The 23,000-nt window shown below is 39.0% G+C and overlaps 1 protein-coding gene across 1 annotated transcript in view; it reads right to left on the reverse strand.

The window, feature by feature from the left end:
• Positions 1–23,000, reverse strand: part of LOC122422197 (cytosolic beta-glucosidase) — a 121,236-nt gene that overhangs the window by 42,665 nt on the left and 55,571 nt on the right. Inside the window, exons 3-4 of the mRNA XM_043438511.1 lie at positions 18,441–19,237; positions 17,370–17,493 (exon numbers count right to left, since the gene is read on the reverse strand). Coding sequence (XP_043294446.1) covers positions 17,370–17,493; positions 18,441–19,237 — 921 coding nt within the window. The remainder of the gene's footprint in view (positions 1–17,369; positions 17,494–18,440; positions 19,238–23,000) is intronic.

Here is a 23,000-nt window from a genome sequence, read left to right on the forward strand (position 1 = left end):
TGAACCTATTTGCAGGGCAGAAAAGGAGACACAGACATAGAAGCTTTTGGACACAGTAGGGGAAGGAGAGGGTGGGATGATTTGAGAGAATAGAGCTGAAACATATACATAACCATATGTAAAATGGATAGCCAGTGGGAATCTGATGTCAGACATAGGGGACCCAAAGCCAGTGCTCTGTGACAACGCAGAGGGCTGGGATGGGAGGGAGGTGGGAGGGGGCTTCAAGAGGGAGAAGATACATGTATACCTATGGCTGATTCATGTTGATGTATGGCAAAAACCATCACAATATTGTTAATTAGCCTCTAATTACACTTTTTTAAAAAAGAATAATTACAAGGACTTTGCAAAGCAAATAATACACTTGCAAGGTTTCCAAAGCTGGGTAGAATTCCTCCCCTACTAAACTCCCATCAATAACAGAGGGGACATCACACTGCCTGTTGTGGGGCTGTTTTCCTCTCCAGGCAAAGCTACCTAGTGAGAACAAAAGGGACTTTAGATGAACGCATTGCAATGTATTGATACTTGTAGCACCAGCCCCAGTGGGAGGTTCACAGCTTGGTACTTCAGCCCAATACAAGTCAAACTTCCTTTCCAGGAGCAACCACAGATACACCTTCCCTGCACAACTTGCCTTCCTTAGTGGCATACAGTTGACTTGGCAGATGAAGCCTGCACTGTATGTATAATGTGTTTACACAGAAGGGGCCTGAGGGCATTATTCTGGAAAGGGGGAAATATGGATAATGACTCCTCATATTACCGCTTGGCCAAATCACCATTCCTCTGTGAGCTGGAGAAAGCAAAAGCCTTGCACATCTTCCTGGTGTTCTCCATTTGCAACACATTGTCTCCAAGGAGAAGAGGGTGATAGAGGATGAGATGGTTGGATGGCATCACCAATTCAATGGTCATGAACTTGGGCAAACTCCAGGAGATGGTGAGGGACTGGGAAGCCTGGCGTGCAGCACTCCATGGTCATGAAGAGTCAGACACGACTTGGTGACTGAACAAGAACAACAAAAATCTCCAAAGAAAGTACAATTCCCCCAGCCCCTACCTTTAGTTAGAATTACCTTGAGTAAATATTAAGCATGAATCTATTTAGATTCCAGTTGCTAACCTGTCAAACACATGAATTCACCCAAACTCTGTATACCCTACAGATATTCAAACCTAGAGCATCCCCAACATTCAAGACTGCTGCTTAGGATGATGCAGGTTGTACTCTGCACAGCTCTAGGAAACACCCTGGACAGAAAGCCACTCTAGATTTGTTTAGTCTTTGTGATCAAAGTTTTCCAAAAAATATTTTGAGGGAAGGGAGCCTCATTCTATATGGTACAAAGATACCACATGGGCTAAATGTGGGACTGCTTCATAAACCCTCATGTAGGAAATGCCTTTCAAACATATGAGCTACTCCAAAAATAAATTAATTTCAAAAAAATATGAGCCACTCAATGACATTCAGTGCAGCACTGTTTATAAAAGTGAGAAAAAAATCCATCATTTTGACCCCAAAGATCTATCAGCAAGCAAATGGATATTAAATATGGTCTGATCACATATCAGAATATCATAGTGCCATTTAAAAGATGAATTCAAGCTAAAAGTATCAACATGGATAAACCTTATAGAATGTAATGTTGAAAGCAGTTATTCTGACACCATTTATATAAATACTAAGCTGCACAATCAATGTACAAATAGGTAATGGGTCCATGCATTTTGTAGCAAAATGTTTATCTAATGTGCAATTTGATGTCTATCATTTTCAGGATCAGGGTTATCCCAGGTGAGGGATGGAAGAAAGGCAATTTAGGAAGGGCAGAGAAGGGCCTCACCTGGGTCAATGATATTTTTTTCACAGAAAATATATGTGGCAAAATATTAATATTTGTTAAATCTAGGTCATAGTTGTATGGATACTTGTATTTTTTTCTGTATGCTTGAAATACCTTTTTTTTTTAAGTGAAAGAGAAAAGAAGTGAAGCTTCATTTCCCCAAAGGAGCTACTATGCTTCTTCCCCTCTGATAATGAGATCCCTATTAGTCAGCAGTGGCTTTCCACTTTTTCTTTTTTTAGCAACAGTCTTCCTTTCAAATGAAAATTTTTATGGATTTCTAATATATATACCCAATGAAAGCTGAGGTGCCCCAGAGCCCTAATTTCTCACCTTCTCTCAATGTGACCTAACAGAGTCCCCAAAGATATCTCCACAGAACCCAAGGCTCCAGAGCACACAATCTGAACACTATTTTTATAATGAATGGTGAATCCCCTTTAACCCTGACGTGAGAAAGCTATGGGCCAGTTTTCAAGCTTTCTAGTAAACATCTGTGTTCAGAACATTTGTAGTCTCCCTTTCCCTCCTGTTTCTGACTTGCTAGCTGGCATTTCTTTTCATCAAGAATGAAATCCCAGCAATCCCACTGAATGTAATAAAATGGCCTATCTTCAATAATTGACAAAAATTAATACCTCTCAACAAGTTAAACTGACATCTAACTGTCCTCCCTACTGTTATTCTCTGAATAACCAAGATTTAGCAGTGTTTATGTTATTCAAAAATACTTTTTAAAATAGAAATACAAAAAGAAGATGATTTTTTAAAGAAGCAAATCTCCCTTAAATAAAATGAAAGCAATAAATGACTCAGATTGAATACAATTACCCACATTTATAAGAGAATCCAGCATTAGGAATATCAAAGGTTAAAAAATAATAGACTCATTTTCACAATATATACAAATATTGAATCATTATATTGTATACCTGGGACTAATGTTATATTATATTATGTTATATGTCAATTATACTACAACAGAATAATTTTAAAAATTAAAGAATAAGAAACATATAAATATAAATTTCCCTCAACTACTGACCAATATACAGATACTTAATACTACATTTATGGATACAAAAAAGCTAGTGAAGATATTTCTTTGGCTTTAACTTTTTATATTAAGATACATTTATTTGTTCTGACAAGGAGATCTGATACTGTTCTTCTGAAGATGTCACATTTTCTGAAAGAAGTCTCCTCAACAAAACATTGTGGTTGACCATTCTAATATACCAAAGTACAAAATTATCACTCCCAGAAGATTCCACATAGCCCAATCATGTAAGTATGGTTGGTCAAACATGAAACATGTTTGCAATAGTCAAACAGATAAAACTGCTATGGCTAGGGAAACAATCCCCCCTCAAATGGCCTGCTTTTAACACATGCCTATATAACAAGGAAAAAATGTCACCTAGTGAGAGCAGTCTCAGAGACAGCGCAGCGTCAGAGAGCTAACTGCTGCTTCCTGGTTATGCACCTAGGCTCCCTGTCTTCCCCGAGCATGTACCCAGACATCATCAAGGAAGACCCCATACTTTGACAGGAGCACCCTCACCAATCCTGGCTTTCCACCAGGGCCAAGAGTTGCCTGATCTTGGCAAACAAAATTCTCTCTTCACCAGCTACCCTGTCCTTGTTCCTCATTTAAAGGAAACAATCTACCTCTTTCTGCAGCCACTATTGTATTCACCTAGCCCTGGGATGGTCAGCTGGGATGTGGAGGATACTGTGGGGAAAAAAAAGACTGTCAACTGGAAGGGGGAATTTCAGGGCAAGGCAGATATTTAAAGGAAGGCAGTATGAGGCCAGACAGAGGACGACAAATGAAGATTGTGTTCTATGGAGATCAACTAAACCTCTAAAATCAATCTGCTTGCCTGAAAATCTACCTTACCAAGATCACAAAGAAACAATACACTGATAAATTCTTAAAGACTTTATTTCTAACACAAGACAGTTATTAGGCCATCTTTTAAAGCAGCACATGACATTACATGGGGGAAGAGATAAATGGAAGAAATGTGAAAAATTCAAAGAACCACAAAAAATGATTAAATGCATAGTAAAGTTTGCATCAGGAAGGTTATGTAGCCTAAAAAAGTCAGGTGAAGATAAGTCTAAAACATAATTGGATAAAAGTAAAGGCTGATGAAACACCAAGACAGGTTGAATACTGTCAGTTGAGGTGCCCATCTCTAGAAATCCATAGAAAAAGAATGGACAGTCCTCCAGGTGAGAAGATTTAGTTACTCATCTGCACAAAATCAGATTGGATGACCAGTATTATGAGCTTGTGATCAAAAACACACAAAGGGCCTTGTGTAGACTCAGACTATTGTTTGAGAACATTTAAAGGTTAGTTCTAGAATTTCTACCAGGGAGTAACGTCAACACATTGACTTTGAGAATGGATATAAGGCCTGTGCAAAGTGAACACACACAGCAAATGCCCAGTTGATCCATAAATAGTTTGGGTTCCAGCAACATACAATAAATTCTTTATTAGTTAGATAGTCAGGAAATAGAGTGCTCCAGCTAATCAAATATTTTCCGTTAATTGTTACCACATGCAGAAGGATTACAAATTTTTAAAGAATAAGAATAAATTAAAATACACTTAACACTGAAACTAAACTGATTATAATTTAATCTTTCTCTAATTATTCAGAATGCATTTCAGGGTCATCAAGAAAAGCATAAATTATCAGTGCTTGATGACTGTGCAGGAAGTCACATTTTTTCTAAAATCCTGGTTAATAGATGCTGGGTGAAAAGAACTCACTGCATTCGTTATCATTTGGGGGAGTTATGTGCCAAGCATTTTTCTAGGGTATGAAGTATGTCATTAATCCTCACCAAAGATAAAATTTCTCCGATGATGAACTGAAATTCATAAGAGTTAGAATAACTTGTCCAAGGGTACACAACAGGAAAGAGTTGTCAGAGCCAGGTTTTGAGGGCAGAACTGTGTCTTTAAGGAATATGCTCTTTCACTATTTCAAACAAGGTATTGTGTAAAAGTGTTCATAAAATTTATTGCTTGTATGCATAAACTTAAGCATAGTCAGTGGGTCGGATTGTTCATTTTTCCAGACATGCTAAAGAATTTTTCTGAACCATTCTTGAGATTGCTACCATGTATTCATAGTGGCAGAAACTTTGGGCATGAGATATTTTTATAGATTTTTTTTTTTAAATAAAAGGCCAACTGCTCATTCAAAGGCTCAAGAATATAGCTCGATCTTTGGACTAAATTAGCAAAGCCTCAGCCACAAAACAAAATGATTTACCAATAAATGTATATACTTAATATACATTCATTTACTCACATTTTATGCAATGATCTAATTTCTGTATTAATCCACTCATATTTAACTGTGCAACATATTTGACTTGACTCAGATGGTAAATAATCCACCTGCAATGTGAGAGACCTGGGTTCGATCCCTGGGTTGGGAAGATTCCCTGCAGAAGGGTATGGCTACCCACTCCAGTATTCTTGCCTGGAGAATTCCATGGACAGAGGAGCCTGGCAGGCTACAGTCCATGGGGTCACACAGAGTCAGACACGACTGAGTAACTTTCACTTTCATAAAAGAACATTTAAAATTATAGACTTTAGGCTGAATTTATATCTATAAAGGAAATGAATTCAATTTGTGATGGAAGAAGAGAGTTATTTCATCAACAGATGTGATACATCCCTTCTCCCATCATCTACTTTTGCGTCCCAAACATTCACAGTTTCACCTGAGACATTTATGGCTTCTTGTTCACCTGTATTCACAAGTACCAATTAAAATTCTTCTGGGTTCAAATGCCTTCTGTTCCTTCACCTATAATGGTTTCACTTATCTCTAAAACAGGCAGTAATTCCCATAATGGAATTTCACAAACAAGGGGGGAAGTGGCTGAACTTTGGAAGGTGGGGAATCATCTCTGGCCATGATACTGTTTCATTAGCTAATCCCATTCACACCCAGAAGACTTGGCAGTTCTGAGATGACCCTCATCAAAGAGGCTGGCCTTTCCTCCTCTGCACATAGCATTTCCAGATAAGCCTTAAAAATTACTTTCTATTCCAAAAGAAACTATTTTCATCTCTAGCACCACACTGATATTTCCATCATGTTGAAGAAAATCCTACCTAAACAGTAACTTGGGGTCAGAGGATCCCTGACTGGAGTTACCCCTTTGCTCAAAAATTCAGAACAGAAAAACAGACTTCACATATATGAAGTCGCTACACAGAATTATGGTGGGAAGGTAATTCTGAAATTTGATCCTTCCTTCTAATTCAGGATCTTGCCCAGAGACAAAAGTTTCATGCTCAAGTAAAATTTAAAGAAAGTTAAAATTACTGCACTGCCTAACTGAATTAAATTATGCATTTATAGTGAAGCTTGAAAATCATACTTAACTGTCTTAAAACTTGATAGATTAGGTGGTGCTTGCCATGATCGTGTTTTGAAAGGTGATTTCACTGCTCGTGATTGTAACTGCCGAGGAGCTGTTCAGTTGGGAATTTTACTCTAATGCTTTGAACTGATTTGTTCATTCAATTTCCTCTCTGAGATTTTATACCCTCCACAGTAACTTTGTTAAACTTGAATCTGAGGTGACCCTTCTGATTCTGAACTCCAAGGGATAACTTTCTCAGGGGAAGAAAAGTAAGGTTCATTTTCAATATGAATGAATAAAAGAGGAAACACCCAGACTGAAGGTCAAGAAAATGTTACCTGGAACTGAATCAATATCAATAGAAACAGTTCATTGAAGAGCAAGGGCTAATTTTATGTCCAGATAAAAAAGGTGTTCACATTTCAAATTAAGTAGCTGGATAAGAAGAATGAAGAAAGTTCTTTTTAAAAGACTATTAATTATAATTCCTTAGACTTAATTTTATAGCCTAAGAAATTACCGAGAGTTCTTATAAAATATGATCCTTGACATACACGCCTAGAAAGAATATTTGGAGGGTCACATAATTCTTAAACTGAAAGGATCTCAAATGAATAGCTAGTTCACCCCTTTTGTTCTTCAAATGAAGAAACTGAGGCACAGTGAGGTGAAGTGTACTTACAGAAAAGAAAGGTCAAAAATTTTAGCATAGATTTCAATTACTGTCAGAACAAACTCAAGTTTAATATCAAAGGGGTATAATTAGCACCCATGCATAATACCAATGCATGAAAACTGTCTTAATAACAGTAAAAACAATCTATCATTTCTTTAAAATTTTCTTAAAAAGCAAAATAGTAGAATAAATCTAATACTTCATTGCAATTCCCAGGAGTAATTCATTTATTTCTCCTACTAATCTAGACTCAATCTCCTAGTCACTCATTAAATGTTTACTGAGCATTTACAGAATGCTAAGTATGGAGCTCAAAACTCCAAAACTGTATTCTGGTCAGAAATTTGTCTGTAAAAAAAATGGTGATTAAAAGTTTACTACATACTATTCCTGCCTCTGAGTGTTTATACCTTTTAAAAACTTCCATTTCCTTCTAAAAATGGCTTTCTTCCTTCTTTTGAAGAATTATAGTAGGCACTGTCTTCAAGAATCAAAGTGTTTCTCAAGTTCTATCTATTCAATCATCTTATTTAACAAATATTTAATTGTTACAGGGCTACGGTTGTGCAAGGATCCTATGAATCGGTTACAGTATCAATGTTTAATGCTTCTTTCATAATATTGTTGATTTTCTTACAGTGTCAAGCTCTCTATTGGAATATATATATATATATATATGTATGATGCAGTTAACCAATAGTTTATCCAATAACAAGCCTGGGAAAGCTGTCAGAAACCATATTTATGTCACTATAGAGCAAATGTCCAGCATAAGCAATCTCAAAGTTATATAATAAATATCGAGCAACAGTCCAGCATATGTTGAAGTTATAAACAGATAAGACCAGACCATAGGTGAGATTAACACTGCTTAAGGTCTAATTAGCAGTGCTACAAATCCAGAGACTCATTTTCTCAGTGTACCCAGAGTTAATATCCACTGCTGAACTCACAAGACTTTGATTTACAAGACAAAATGTCAGAATAATAATTCATAGTGAGGAATATCCTCTTCCAAGATTTGGAAAACTCCAAAAGTTCCCTGAGTAGGAATGGCTAACACCTGGCCATGCCCTTCTCTCTCTCCTTTCCAAGAGCCCACAGCTGTCCAACGGAATGCGTCTTAACAGAGTTACCAAGACAGCCCCTGCCAGTCACACCAAGAAATTACTTACCATGTTCCAAAGTAAGTTTTTAGATAACTAAGAAGCCAGGTGGTAATCAGGTTATTTTGCAGATCAGGAAACAAGAGCTAATGCAGGCAGACACATGGAGCCCCACATCACCTGGGCCCCCGGGAAAAACCTAAGACTTGCACCTTCTCCCACTTCCAAGACCCTGCTGAGCACCTGGATATTTCAGCATTGCTCTCTCCCTGAACAGATGAAAATAATCATCATCTCTTCAAACTCATTTCTGTTCCCTTTGGATATATACTCTGAAGTGGATTTTGCTGGATCATATGGAAGTTCTATTTTTAACTTTTTCAGGAACCTCCCGACTGTTTTCCATGGTGGCTGAATCAATTTACATTCCTACCAACAGTGTACAAGAGTTCTCTTATCCCCACATCCTCCCCAATACTTATCTCTTGTTTTCTTGACAACAGCCAAGAGATATACGAACTCCTATGTTTATTCATTTGTTGCAGCATTATTCACAATAACCAAGATATGGAAACAACCTAAATGTCCATCAAAAATTGATCAACAGATGAATGAATAACAGTGAAGTTGTGGTATACACACACACACATGCACACACATACACAATGAACTATGAGAAGAAAGAAAAGAAATCCTGCCATTTGTAACAACATGGATGGAATTTGAGGGCATTATGCTAAGTGAAAAGTTAGAAAAATACAAATATTGTATAAAATCACTTTTTTATGGAATCTAAAAAGCCAAACTTGTAAAAACAAAGAGTAGACTGGTGGTTACCAGAGTTTGGGAGTTAAGAGAGATGTTGTTTAAGGGTACAAACTGCGAACTAAAAGATAAATAAGTTCTGAGGAACTAATGCACAGTATAATGGCCATAGTCAACAATACAGTATTATAAACCTTAAAGTTAAGAGACTAGATCTTAATCGTTTCTACTACCAAAAAAAAGAAAATGATAATTCTGTAACATAATAGAGGTGTTAGCTAACACTAAGATTGTAATGATACTATAATATATAAATATCAAATCAACGTGGTAGACACCTTAAACAATGTTATATCTCAATTATGTTTCATTTAAAGCAAGTGTGTGATCAGTCATGTCTGACTCTGAGACCCTATAGACCGTAGTAGCCCGCCAGACTCCTCTGTCCACAGGATTCTCCAGGCAAGAACACTAGAGCGGCTTGCCATATCCCACTCCAGAGGATCTTCCCAACTCAGGGATAGAATCCACATCTCCTGTGTCTCCTGCATTGCCAGCAGATTCTTTACTGCTTGAGCCACTGGGTTTTCATTTTAAAAGTATTACCAAATCCTTCCTTTTACCCCCGTTTTGAGATTCTGTTGACTCTATTCCTTATATTGGAAATATAAGTCTTCTTCAGACAAATTATATTTTACAGATCTTTTACAGTTATAAAAATGTAACTGCACTTGTTTGCTGCTACCTCAATACAAAAACTACTGGACAGACTGCCCTGACAATGGAGGGTGAGTTTAGAATCATCTAAATAAAAATTTTTAAAGACTGTATAGTAGTATAAATTTCACAGGGTATGGCAGTGGAGGACCTTAAGTAATCATCCCCTTGAAGCAGTTGGAACTGAATTAAAAAGAAGTCCAAGGGACTTCTCTGTAGGGGCAGAGAATGCTATGGAAATAGAAGATAAAGAATGGTTTCTAATCAGGAAGCACAAGGGGCAGATTCTCTGATGTGTGACTGAGCTGCTGCTCACAGGGAAACTCCTTGAAACCTGCTCCCAGGAAGCAGATGCGCCAGGCTCTATGTCTCAAAGAGGGTGTGCCTGCTAAGTCATGTATGTACCTCATCATATCATTGTGGCCTCACTTGGGTTAAGTCTGATGAAGTAGCTCAACAACGGCAGTGTGTGTGTGTGTGTGTGTGTGTGTGTGTGTGTGAGTGATTTTGAACTCTGCCAAGCACCACACCAGTCACTTGGTCATAGAACACATTCTCTCAAACCCCTAAACTGATCCCACTATCATAGCCCTTCAGAAACATGAAAGAAAATAAAAACCATAAATTCTGAGACAGGATCCGGATAATGAGCACCAAACCTCCCCTTTGCAGTGGAGAGCACTAAGGTCCAGATTGTGTATTTTGGCCAGAGTGGTTGATATCCTTAAAGGTATAAAGTAACTATATCAAATATGAAACTAATATCTAACATTTTCAGGTGTTCTGGGCATACGAATACATAAATTTATTTTTACAACTGACTTTGGGTTAGGCAGAATGGCAGTTAGCATCAGTCTCATTGAACAGATGAGGAGGCTGACATTCAGAGAGTCCTAATGAGGACTTCCCCAAAGGCACACCCCTAGAACACAAGACTTAGCCTTCTCTCTTCAGACTCTGCAGACTTCCTACTTTTCTACCCTTCATGTGGGAGAGGGACGACAAGCATGCTACTGAGCAGAAGTAGGGGAGAAGCAATAGGACAATCATCTGCCATGTTTCTCTTCAAAGTTTACTCTATAATCTCTGGTTGTCTGAGTTGATGTGTGGTCTGAGTATGTAGGTTTGTGGTGGTTTAGTCGTTAAGTCATATCCAACTCTTGAAATCCCATGGACTGCAGCCCTCCAGGCTCCTTTGTCCATGGGATTTTCCAGGCAAGAACACTGGAGTGGGTTGTCATTTCCTTCTCCAGGGGATCTTCCCAGTCCAAGTAGCAAACCTGCATCTTCTGCATTGCAGGCAGATTCTTTACCGCTGAGCCCCACCAGGGAAGCCCTGTAGCCTTGTAGGTTGGTGGGATACAAATACATTGGAAATTGTTTTCTTCATGACTTTTCAAATTCCACAAGTCTATGCACTAGCATGCTTGAACAGCCTTTGAATCTCGTTCTTCCTTCTCTATTCTGACCTTGACTCCTCTTCACAGGCTCCATTCAGTCCTGCAGGGAGCAACAGTATCAGGTGCATCTGACATCCCAGCCTCCACGTACCCAAAGCTGTGAGTTCTCCATGAGCTATGAGATGAACTGCTCCATGGGGCTGAGTTGACAAAGGTTTATCTTGAGAAGCAACAAAACAATAAACATGGAGTGGGACTCTACATTCAGGTAATTGAGTCTCTATTCTGAGCTTGCAATGGATTTTTAATTGGTTCGTTTTTCCAAAAGGTCAATGTGTCAAACTTTGAGCCTTTTCCTTAATTCTTAGGATATTTTCTAACACACATTTAGAAAAACACAGGTGCTTAACACATTTTGTCCAGTTAAATGGGCCTCTGCAATCTGAAATTGACATAGGCAGGTGGCTGCCAGGTCTGCACCACTTTAGGAAATGGATGTATTTCTCCCTTCCCGGATCTCCACTGGAAGGGAGGGAGAATGCTGACAGACAACAGCAGGGTGATTCTGAGCTCAGCATCCTATCTTAGTGGTATAGCCAAGCTGCAAGATTTATAACCTTCTTGTTACAATGCATCAGCTTCAACACTTTCAGTGAAGTCTTCAATAACTTCGATGACATCTTGCTGAGGGGTTTTGTCATTAAAAGCCTAAAGCTGGTCATTAACAAACCTTCTCTGCAATCATCTACCGCTGTGCTAACTCAGGCATGGATCTCACTGGAAAGTTGGGCTGGCTCAGAAACTTTCCAGAAGGCTGCGTTTTTTTTTTTTTCCCATGTGGGGTATATTTCTTTAAGAAAAGGAAATACAGTTCCCAATCATTTCATTTCATCATTTATTTCTCATTATCCATTGACTATCTCTTCTCTGAAAGACACAACCAAATTTGACAAACATGTGTAGAAAGCTACTTCATGACAGAAACAGTGCTCGGGGCTGAAGATATAATTATAAAAAAGACACAGCTCCAACTCTCAAAGGGTTCAGAGATATCCCCCTCCCAAAATTAACTGTCATTTATGGAATCTTTCATAACATGCCAGACTCTGTATTTAGGCTTTATAAGCATTATCGTGTTCATTTTTCACCATGCTTTAGAAAACAGATATTTTTATTATCCCCATTTAAAGATTAAATGACTGAAGTGTTGTTTGTTTAAGAATTCCCCCCAAAATCACTGAACATGAAGTGGAAGAACCAAGTTTCAAACCTGTATCTTGCCTGACTTCAAGCTAGCTCTTCTTCTCCAAACAACAGGATTGGGTCAGGAAGAAGGTGAAGACCATGACATTTCAGTTGAGGAAAGACTGAGAGCCACACCACGGGGAGACACGTGTTCAGTAGGTGTGAGGAACAGGTTGAACCCAACTGAAATCTGCTTTTACGAGAGTTTACGTCATGGGTCAAGTATCACCCACTGAGAATAACTTGCCTGGTTTCTCACACTTTCTTACCTCCTCAACATCTAGATTATTAAGGTATCCCTTTATGTGTTCTTGGGCTTCCCTTGTGGCTGAGTTGGTAAAGAATCTGCCTGCAAGGCAGGAGACCTGGGTTCAGTCCCTGGGTTAGGAAAATCCCCTGGAGAAGGCAAATGCTACCCACTCCAGTATCCTGGCCTGGAGAATTCCATGGACTGTATGGTCCATGGGGTCACAAAGAGTCGGACACGACTGAGGGACTTTCACTTTCATTTACATGTGCTTATATGTAGACTTTATATATAAGAAATTAAAAGACACTTGCTCCTTAGGAAAAAAGCTATGACAAACCTAGACAATGTATTAAAAATCAGAGATATCACTTTGCCAATAAAGGTCCATATAGTCAAAGCTATGATTTTTCCAGTAGTCAGGTATAAATGTGACAGTTGGACCATAAAGAAAACTGAGTGCCGCAGAAGAATTGATGCTTTCGAACTATGGTGTTGGAGAAGACTCTTGAGAGTCCGTTGGACAGCAAGGAGATCAAACTAGTCAATCCTAAAGGAAATTAACCCTGAATATTCACTGGAAGGATTGGTGCTGAAGCTGAAGCTCTAATACTTTGGCCACCTGATGCAAACAGCCAACTCATTGGAAAAGACCCTGATGGGAAAGATTGAAGGCAGGAAGAGAAGGGTACAACAGAGGATGAGATAGTTGGATGGCATCACTGACTCAATGGACATTGAGTCTGAGCAAACTCTGGGAGATAGTGAAGGACATGGAAGGCTGGCGTGCTGCAGTCCATGGGGTCACAAAGAGTCACAAAGACACAACTGAGTAACTGAACAACCACAATATATAGACTTAAACTTGCCTGCTGGCACCAGAGCAGCCAAGACTGGTGTAAATTTTATGAATATAATAAAGATTCAAATCATGTGAGAAAAGCCTAACGCTTTGAAGATCACTGCTTCTTGAGTATTTACAAAAATCCCTGTGACCGAACAATTCCAGCTACCCAGTTATTTGATAGTTGTTTCTGCTGCCAATTATTTGATATTTCACTTAATATGGCAACCTCTCCAAATGAAGTAATGAATGGAGGGAAGTCCTGGCTGCTAGGTCCTCCATAGGATTCAATCGTAAATAGCCAGAGGGCCAATGCTACCAGCATTCATTAGGAAGTTTCCCAGAAAAAAATGATGGAAAAATTGCAGACATGGCAGGGGACGTTCTGTCATAACTTAGAGACATGAAGAGGGATAGAAATTTTTTTTTTAATGTCCTGGGATTCTATTTTTTAAATAATAAGAAAAATAACTTGAGGTGATAGATATATTCTTAAAAGTGCACATTTGGCAATGATAACAGTTATTACCATTGGTTGAGGGCTTACTATGTGCCAGGCAATTGCTTGGGGTGTTTAGCACAATAGCTTATTAAATCAAATTTTTACAACTCTGCCAGGGAAAGCGTTACCCCATTTTTATAGAGGAACAAACTGTGAGTTTGGGAGGGTGAATCATGTGTCCCTAGTTGAATAACTGGAGCTGGAATACAAGCCCAGTTATATATTATTTCAAGTTCTTGTGTCTCCACTGTGTTGCTTTTCTCCTATCCATAGCTACATTAATTAAAACAAAACCTGTTTAAAGGCATTTAAATAATGCAGTGATTAAAAAGGCATTCGCTGATTTCTCCCTTTTTTTTCCTGAAATGACATTTTCCTCTTTTTTTTTTTTCTCCTTTTCTCATAAGGAAATAGAAACATTAGCTTTCTTTTTACAGCTCAATTAATTGCTGTGGGATTTTACCTGAGGAGATTAGTAAGGCCTTCAGGCAGACGCCATTGATCCAACTACAGTGTCATTATGTGCCTGTCCATATGCATGATGTGGGAGGGAAGGCTTTGTTCCTGAGAATCACAAAACCATCATCCATCTGACTCCCTGGGTTCTGGCGGCCTCTCACCTGCCGTGCTTCCCACAAATACCTTCCTCGGCTTGTTATTGCTTTTAATCGCTCACAGGGTGGTTCTTCCCAGTAAAGTGCTCACCAGTCAAGATCATTGGCATTACCTTGGAGGAGTCTCAGGAAATTGATCAGTTGCTTCAGCTCCCTTCCTCTGATGAGAGGCAGGATATGGGGCATCTGAGCTCTGTCCAAGGTCATAGGCTCCTGCCAAGGCAGCTTGAAACGCTTTCAAAGAATTTACGCAAGCCCAGGGCACCCAATGGTGAGGCAAAGTTTCTAGAAGTGTGGTGGGACAACCAAGTGCTCTCAGTCAGAAAGCCCTGGACTCAAATCCTATCAAACACCAAAGTAGTGGCAGTAATAACAATACTTTACACATTCTGCCTTGTTCCAGCAAATATTACTTATAACTTTTTGATCTCAAGCAAATGACTTAGCCTCTTTGAAACTCAGTTTTCTCATCTGTAAGATAGGAGCAATGACCTCATCTCAATGTCTTGAAAATAAAATAATGTGATGGCATCAATTAAGACCCTTTTTGTTCCAAGTGATAGAAATCCAATCAGAATCAGGTGAACCAGAAAGAGCACTTAATTATAAGTAAAAGTAATGTCTCTCAAACACATGTTTGCAGCTGAGTCTGAGAAAAACTGGAATCAGAAGCACAACTGTCCCCCTGATCTCTCCCTGGCTTCTTGTCTCCATTTCCCTGGGTGCGCTGGTAGCTGTTCCCCACCCACCTTCTCACTACCCCTAAGCTTTACATGGAAAAGCATAGCCACCAATAGCCCACAAAGTTCCATCACCTTGTCAATCCATGCTATGAGACAAGCAAACTGATTGGTCCAAATTTCTAAATCCCAGGGAAGAACTGGGATTGATCCACCTCACGCCATGTGCCTACATCTAGATCAATCAATCATCTGTTGACAAAGAGCAGTCATTTATTCTGCTTACATAGCTATCCCTGTGGTAAGTCTAAGAACAGGGGCAAGGTGGGTATTTCCCAGAAAGAAAAGGGACTAGTTATTGGAAAAGAGTTTCACTGCAGAAGAGAGAACTGGTGTTCACTACAACAACATATGAAAAATAGCTATCACTATATCCAATCCAGAATAGATACACTTAATATAGTGTTTTTGGTCAATGTGTAGATTTCTATACATTTTTAAAAACTACATTTTCAAAAAATACAATATTATTTGTTACTTGCAAATAATAGAAATCATAATGTTAAGAATCAGAAGAGAATGTAGATGCTGTGAATAATTAACAGTTTAGGTTCATACTTTTTCCATTAATTCAACAATACAATAGGAATTCAATAAGTTCGAAAGCAGGATTTTGTTCCTAACCTTATCTTCTCTCCTATCCCTCACAAACCCAAATCTTCTCACATTTTCTTCTCTTGCCTTCAGTTACTGTTCTGTCTTTAAGTTATCTTAGTTTGAGGGTCCACCAGTGAGTTTTTAGTGTTAAAGATCTAAGGCACTGTAGAAACAACTAAAAATGACTTCAGAGAACAAAGAAATGTCCTTACGTGTTAGCACTAAACAGAGCACCAAGATGGGAATGAAGAAAGACAATTTCTACTTTTTCTCTTTTTTCCCTAAAATACACAGAACAGTGTTGAACAAGTCCTTTGTCGTCCCTAGGGTATCCATAAATCTGATGATCATAACTAGCCTACTCGTCTCTTGAGGTGAAGTTGGGAACATTGGTGTATTAGCTATGAGCAGGGTCATTTATAACCCACTCCAGTATTCTTGCCTGGGAAATCCCATGAACAGAGGAACTTGGCGTGCTATAGTCCATGGGGTCGCAAAGAGTCAGACATGACTTAATGATTAAATAGCAGCAGCAGGGTCATTTATAGGGAGAAGTGGGGAAGAATCTCAGAAAACTAGAGATTTCCTTTTCTTATCAGAAGGTGAATTCCCACACAGAGGATGAATCTTTTTTGTGTGTAACACAAAAGAATGATTTTGCTTGTGTAAAATTGTAGAAATCCAATTGCCCTCTGTCAATAAACCCCAGGGCTGGGTGAGGAATTGAGTCAATATATTTGAGGTTTTGGAAAGAAACCACTTTGTGTCACTTTCCAGAATTCCTTCTCACTGATTCCAGTATATTACTGATTTAGTTTGGAAAGAATAATTCCAGGACTCACTCAAACAGAGTGAGGAGAAATAACTGCCTATCATGGTTTAAAAAAAAAAGGAAATTGAAAGTCTCATTTTCATTGAATTTTGTTGCTATGATATGATTTCTTTATAGGGAGGAGAAATTAAATTTATGAAGCAACAGTGTTCCAAGTGGAAGCTAAAAGGGAGAAATTAACTAAGGCAGAAATGGGTGTTACCAGTTAAAGATTATTCCTTCACATTTGTTTTCAAATATGAAAAGAATTCCATTGGGTAAAAGGAGTTACCAGAATAACAATATTGTCTTGAAATAAAATTCACAGATTCTATATGGCAAAAAAAAAAAAAAATGTCTGCTGTTTGGTTACACTTTAAATGAAATATGCATTGATTGAAGACACATACCACTTGAAAGTTTATTACACAAATGCTTGATTTTGGTCCTTTAAGAATTCTGCCAATTCATTTCTTGATAGTTAGGATATTAAACTATGCCAATAAGCATGCTCTAGTTGGTCAGCGCCGATCTATGTGTAATAACTAAGGCTCTCTCCCCACCACTCCTTCTATCCATGTCACCTTCACCCAGGAGTCACAAAAAGCTGAAGACTGTCGCTTTTTACTTGATTAAATTTCAGCAGGTTGAAGCTAGGCCAAAATTCTCACCTTCCTCTTTCCTAAATACTTTTTTCTTCCCCCTCTGTTAATTACATAGCTTTACACTGATTTACATGAATTTCAGCTTTCAACGTCATTGGTCTTTGCTGAATGCAAATAGGCACATGGGAAAATCATATTAAGTTTGCACAATTGATCTTTCATCATTTCAAATGGTACCTTTGAACAGCTCCTGAAATGTCTGTCTGAAATACTCCCAGCGCTGAGTGTCATCAAAAGACGTGGGGTCACCCTGGGGAAACCCATTCTCAGTGATGTAAATTACAGGGTTATTATACGTATCCTGGAACGAGAAAGCAGAAGTTTTATTCCAAACAGATGTGTAAAAAAAAAAAAAATCTCATAAAATCAGGTGCATTACCCTCTATCTTCTCTAAGCTACAACCCCAAAACTAGTTTTCATCAAATTGCACTGACCCTATTAACTTAATTTTCCGCGCACTGACCTTTTATAACTAACAATGGAAAAGAAAAACTGTGCAAATATCCATGAAGACAGTCAAATGACTCTTGTTATAATGAGAAGACAGAAATATCTTTCTTCCATCAGCATCTGCTGATTGTCATTGCTCCTTAACCCCTTAGTCCCCCTCTCCCCAGCAGCTATATTCTTTATCCTCCCAATAGCAGGAATCCTAAAAAACTGATAACTTAAAACTTTCATTTCAGCTACCTAGATGCCATCCAGTGTAACAGAGACCCAAAAAGGATCCAGCTATTTCAAACCCCTATTATGCCTTTTAGTAACTCAATTGTGACCCCAGCCTGAAAAACATGTCCAAGGTACTACTGTAGCTACAACTGAATTTAACAGCAAATCCTAAGTTTAATCATGGCTTTGAAGCCCTTTATCCCTGGTGGCTCAGACGGTAAAGAATCTGCCTGTAATGCAAGAGACCCAGGTTTGATCCCTGGGTCAGGAAGAATCCCTGGAGAAGGGAATGGCAACCCCACTCCAGTATTCTTGCCTGGAGAATCCCATGGACAGAGGAGCCCGGCAGGCTACAGTCCATGGGGTCACAGAGTTGGACACAACTGAGCAACTAACACTACTATCAGCTAATTATCCCTCATTGACTTAAACCCTAATCACCTCTTCCCAGGCCAACAAATGTATATGCTGTTGCCTAAAGCATTCATTTTTCAGGTCTTTATACACATAGATACATGCCCATCTTCCCATCTTTCCAGGTTTGGGTACACATGGATGCAAACAAATACTGCATTTACCTTAATGTATTTCAGTAGCTTACGTATTCCCCACGGCACCACACAGACCCAATTCAAACTTCTCCAAGATGGGTCTGGAAAAACTTCAACCTCCACATCCTGTAGTAAGCCCAGCTCTCCTTTCTTGTTCTCCTGGTTCATGACTAAGCGAGTTGTGTAATACTGCACAGCAAAGAAATCAGCAGTGCCTTTGATCATCCTCTTCTCTTCTTCTGTAAATTCTGGAAGCCGTGACGATGAATAGCCCTGCTTTTTACTCATGAGGGCAACCTGAGACTTGACAACTTCAGGATAATCGCCATCAATAAATATGGGTTTAGCAAAGAAGTCCAACTGGAATGCCATGGCCCTTTTAACTGCTTCCTGGTCAGACACTGAGGAGGGGTCTGCTGGTTCCGCCCAGCCAGCAAAAACTGATAGCGATACCATGCCCTTCTGCTCTTTTCGGAATAAGGAGTCATAGCTGTGCCAGGATCTGGCATGCGCTTTAATCAAATTATGAGCTGCCTGATAAGCTTTAGTTCCAACGTGAGGCACACCAGGAGGAAATACACCAAATTCATATGCCATCACGGCAAAAATATTAGGCTCATTTATGGTGATCCACTGCTTGACTCGATCCCCAAATGTACTGAAGCAAAACCGAGCATATTTGTCAAAGGATTCGATGATCACCTCTGAGAGCCAACCTCCTTGGTCTTCCAAGGCCTGAGGCAAATCAAAGTGGTAGAGGGTCACGATGGGTGTAACCCCATTTGTTAACAAATCATCAATGATCTTGTTATAATAGTCAATTCCTAGAAGAAAAATAAAAGAAAGTATGAGAAGAAAAGTCATCTTCATTATGCTGACAATAAATAAGGATTGGGAGAGGATCGGGAATAATAATTTCCTAAAAAACTTTAATCCAAAATAAGGTTTATAACTTCCTACCATTTGGAAGGAAACATGAAGTCCAAGGAAGACTGGCTGATCAGAGACAAGAGAATGTGATGGGGTGACACAATTATGGAAGCTGTTACATTCTGAAAGGGATTCATTTGGACAGGTTGCTATCACTTTGTGCCAATGGGACACTTCCTGAAATTATTATTTTTTAATTATTTTATTTGTTGGGTAGGGGGATAAATTTGGAGTTTGGTATTAACATATACATACTACTCTATATAAAATAGATAACCAAAAAGGACCTACTGTATAGTCCAGGGAACAATAGTCTCTAAGGAAAAAGAGTATGAAAAAGAATATATATATTCTTATATATATATATATATAACACACATATATATATTCTTATAAATATACATAACACATATATATAATATACATATATATGTATATATAACTGAATCACTTTGCCATACATCTGAAACTAACATTGCATTGTAACTCAATTATACTTCAATTAAAATTTTAAATTTACATGTTCATATTTTTAAAAAAATTATTTTCTTTGCTTGTTTGCATGTTTGACTTGTCACTCAATTCCACTAGAATTGTTGTTATTGTTGTTGTTCAGTTGCTCAGTCGTGTCCAACTCTTTGCCACCACATGGACTGCAGCACGCCAGGCTTCCATGTCCTTCACCATCTCCTGGAGCTTGCTCAAACTCTTGTCCATCAAGTCTGTGATACCATCCAACCATCTCATCCTCCGTCATCCCCTTCTCCTTCTACCTTCAGTCTTTCCCAGCATCAGAGTCTATTCCAATGAGTCAGCTCTTTGCATCAGGTGGCCAAAGTATTGGGGCTTCAGCTCCAGTCTCACTCCTTAAAATGAATATTCAGGATTGATTTCCTTTAGGATTGACTGGTTTGATCTCCTTGCAGTACAAGGGACTCTCAAGAGTCTTCTCCAACACCACTGTTTGAAAGCATCAATTCTTCAGTGGTACTCAACCTTCTTTATGGTCCAACTCTCACATCCATACATGACTACTGGAAAAGCCATAGTTTTGACTACATGAGCCTTAGTCGGCAAAGTGATGTCTCTGCTTTTTAATACGCTGTCTAGGTTGGTCATAGTTTTTCTTCCAAGGAGCAAGCGTCTTTTAATTTCATGACTGCAGTCACCATCTGCAGTTATTTTGGAGCCCAAAAAAATAAAGTCTGTCACTGTTTCCATTGTTTCCCCATCTATTTGCCATGAAGCAATAGGACCAGATGCTGTGATCTTCATTTTTTTGAATGTTGAGTTTTAAACTAGCTTTCTCCTCTTCTCTTTCACTTTCATCAAGAGGCTCTTTATTTCCTCTTAGCTTTCTGCCATAAAAGCAGTGTCATCTGCATATCTAAGGTTATTGATACTTCTCCCAGCAATCTTGATTCTGGCTTATGCTTTACAGCCCAGCATTTCACATGATGTACTCTGCATTAAAGTTAAATAAGTAGGGTTACAATAAACAGCCTTGACATACTCCTTTCCCAATTTTGAACCAGGCCATTGTTCCATGTCCTGTTCTAACTGTTGTTTCTTGATCTGCATACAGGTTTCTCAGGAAACAGGTAAGGTGGTCTGGCATTCCCGTCACTTGAAGAATTTTCCACAGGTTGTTGTGATCCACATAGTCAAAGGCTTTAGCATAGTCAACGAAGCAAAAGTAGATGTTTTTCTGGAACTCTCTTGCTTTTTCAATGATCCAACAGATGTTGGCAATTTGATATCTGGTCCCTCTACCTTTTCTAAATCCAGCTTGAACATCTGCAAATTCTCAGTTCACACACTATTGAAGCCTAGCTTGGAAAATTTTTGAGCATTACTTTGCTACCATGTGAAATGAGTGCAATTGTGTGATATTTCGAACATTCTTTGGCATTGCCTTTCTTTGGGGCTGGAATAAAAACACCTTTCCCAGTCCTGTGGCCACTGCTATGTTTTCCAAATTTGCTGGCCCATTGACTACAGCACTTTAACAGCATCATTTTTTAGGATTTGAAATAGCTTGGCTGGAATTCCATCTCCTCCACTAGCTTTGTTGGTAGTGATGCTTCCTAAGGCCCACTTGACTTAGCACTCCAAGATGTCTGGCTCTAGGTGAGTGGTCACACTATTATGTGATCATATGACCCATCATTATCTGGGTCGTTAAAATCTTTTTTGTATAGTTCTCCTGTGTATTCTTGCCACCTCTTCTTAATATATTCTGCTTTGGTTAGGTCATGAGCCTTGTCTAATTTACCTCTGGGTCCCCCAAATCCTGGGACAATAGCAGAAACCTAGTAGAGACCCAATAAATAGCTCTTGAGTGAATGAATAGATTTCAACAATATTCAACATAAAGTCAAGAAGTTGAACACAATGACTGCCTTAGTGCTTCTCCAGACAGGTCAGTCTTACCAGTCTAAGAAAAGAGACTCACTGAGCATGGACAAGGGCTCTACATCAGTCCCAGGGTGTGAGTTACAAAGACAGAAAGCTAGGGGCTTGACACATTAAAGAACTTTCCACTGGAGAGTTTGCTCCAAATTCCTGACGTAATTCATAGGAATACCTGGGCTTCCCTGTTGGCTCAGATGGTAAGGAATCTGGCTGCAATGCAGGACATCCAGGTTCGATCCTTGGGTTGGGAGGATCCCCTGGAGAAGAGAATGGCAACCCACTCCAGTATTCTTGCCTGGAGAATTCCATGCACAGAGGAGACTGGTGGGCTACAGTCCACGGGGTCACAAAGAGTCAGACATGACTGAGTGACTAAGCACAGCACAGCACATGATTATGTCGAAGAGTATGGAGGGGAAAAGAGGAGATATATGTATACGTATAGCTGATTCACCTTCCTGCACAGTTCAAACCAAGAAAGCATTGCAAGGCAACTGTTTCCTGATGACTGTGCCTGCAACGCAGGAGATCCAGGTTCAATGACTGGGTTGCGAAGACCCCCTGGAGAAGGCTACCTACTCCCGCATACTTGCCTGGAGAATACCAATGGACAGAGGAGCCTGTTGGGCTACAGTCCATGGGGTCACAAAGAGTCACACACGACTGAGCAACTAATGTTTTCACACTTGCACTCCAGTAAATACTTAAAACAATTAAAAAAAAAAACTTTTAATTAAAAAAAATAAGAGTTTGGAAAGAAACAAAGCAAAGAGGAGAGAAGCATTCCTGCTTTGAGAGATGATTTCCTGAATAATAATTGTAAATTCATATGCAGACTCGTGTTGCATTCAAAGTTTGCATAGAAGCAGGGTCCCTTTATCTCTTTTTAAGGTTATTATCTTCCAATTTTACATAATAATTGAGACATTTGTGTACATTTCATTTATTCAATCATTAATTTGTTCATTCCTCAAATACGCATTTAGAGAGACACTACTATATGCTTGATTACAAACATTATAAACACTCTCCTTGTACTAAGACAACTTTCATTATAATAGTAACCAGGCATGCTTAGTTGCTCAGTAGTGCCCGACCTTTTATGACTCTTTGGACTGTAGCCTGCCAAGGCTCCTTTTCTCCGTGGGATTTCCCAGGCAAGAATACGGGAGTGGGTTGCCATTTGCTTCTCCAGGGATCTTCCCAACCCAGGGATAAAACCTGCATCTCCTGTGCCTTCTG

This window comes from Cervus canadensis, chromosome 19, assembly GCF_019320065.1.
Source record: "Cervus canadensis isolate Bull #8, Minnesota chromosome 19, ASM1932006v1, whole genome shotgun sequence".
Classification (NCBI taxonomy): Eukaryota; Metazoa; Chordata; class Mammalia; order Artiodactyla; family Cervidae; genus Cervus; species Cervus canadensis.